This window comes from Pterocles gutturalis, unplaced genomic scaffold, assembly GCF_000699245.1.
Source record: "Pterocles gutturalis isolate BGI_N339 unplaced genomic scaffold, ASM69924v1 scaffold4967, whole genome shotgun sequence".
NCBI lineage: Eukaryota > Metazoa > Chordata > Aves > Pterocliformes > Pteroclidae > Pterocles > Pterocles gutturalis.
In genome coordinates, this window is record NW_010115097.1 from 22695 (window position 1) to 23983 (window position 1289).

The window sequence follows — 1289 nt, forward strand, 5'->3', positions numbered from 1 at the left end:
ATTTGAAATACATCATTTACAAAACATGGATCGATTTATTATTCAAATTTTGTTAGTGTTGTCAATCTCATAATTTAGCAGAGGTGGAACTGAGGTATACCTTGTTGAGGGAGGTTAAGTAATACTTGGAAGCCTCTTCGCTATATCCCACGTGATTACATCTGTTTATGTACACTGAACAGCAGCACACTAAACATTCACAAGCTGTGTCATATTGGCATTACAATAGTCATTTTTATAAACAACAGCAAATGCAATAAAAACAAGTTACCCTTTTTTTTTTTAAATCTGAAATGAAATGTTTTGATTTAAAAAAAATAACAGTAGTTCATTTAAAGGAATTAGTCTCTTCTGACAGGTATTAAGAAATCTGATGTCAGTTTTTAAAACGCTTGATTAGCCAGTCCAGGTCCATATTCTTCATTTAAGTTCCTCATCAGCGCGTTCCGTGTTCTCGTTTCTCAGTCACGTGTCCTTCAGGTGTAAGCAGGGAATGCAAAAAGTCTCATGGATCCACGTTTGGGAGAACGAAGGGGAAAATAAAGGAAAAACAACTCTTGATGATGTTCCAGAGAGACTTACCATTCTTTTCACACAGAAAACAGTAAGGATGTGAGCAGTCCCGTCAGCGTTAGCAGCTCCAGTGAAGAGTCCTGTGGTCAGTGACGTGACCAGTGCAACTATCATAGGCTGGATTCTTTGGGAGGAAAGTCAACGTTTGTCACCATTGTGACCACAGTCACGATGTCCTCTGTTGTTATAATGTTAGTGAGTTTTTGCATCTGAATAATCCGTTCTTCTACGCAACCCGCCGACAGCCTGGCTTCCGCGTCGTGATCCCAGCACTCCTCGATTGTTTCACAAAGCATCGCCATGCCCTGCGAGCAAACACAGCCCCGTGAAAATCAGCGGTACTCAGAGGCACCTATTTGTTGTGCACAATTTAAACAAGGTACCCAACAGTGAGCAAATCCTTTTCACCGCACAATGGTGGAGACTGCTGGTAAAGTCATCGGGGTATTTTGAAAGATCTCTAAGAGGTGAAGTTCTTCAGAGGTGAAATGAACTTCAGTGGAAAATCCAGCGGGACAAAAGGGGATTTGTCTCCAACAGCAGCTAACTTTTCCACAAAGTGACACTGAGCTAATGCAGCGCTATGCTAATGACAAGGAGCAGATGGTAACATACTCTCATTTTTCTTGCAGACAGTGTCATCTATTGTTTGTAACAATCTGTTTTTCGGGAAAAAAACCCCACAGAAACCAGTGCCAGGAATAAGCAGTGGCATT

At 41.2% G+C, this 1289-nt stretch overlaps 1 protein-coding gene across 3 annotated transcripts in view; it reads right to left on the bottom strand.

Moving 5' to 3' along the window:
* Positions 1-273: 273 nt before the first annotated feature.
* Positions 274-1289, bottom strand: part of ACVR2A (activin A receptor, type IIA) — a 27378-nt gene continuing 26362 nt past the window's right edge. For all 3 annotated transcript variants that reach the window (XM_010075044.1, XM_010075043.1, XM_010075045.1), the window contains one exon: positions 274-878. In XM_010075044.1, the coding sequence (XP_010073346.1) occupies positions 684-878 (195 nt within the window). In that variant the 3' untranslated portion in view covers positions 274-683. The remainder of the gene's footprint in view (positions 879-1289) is intronic.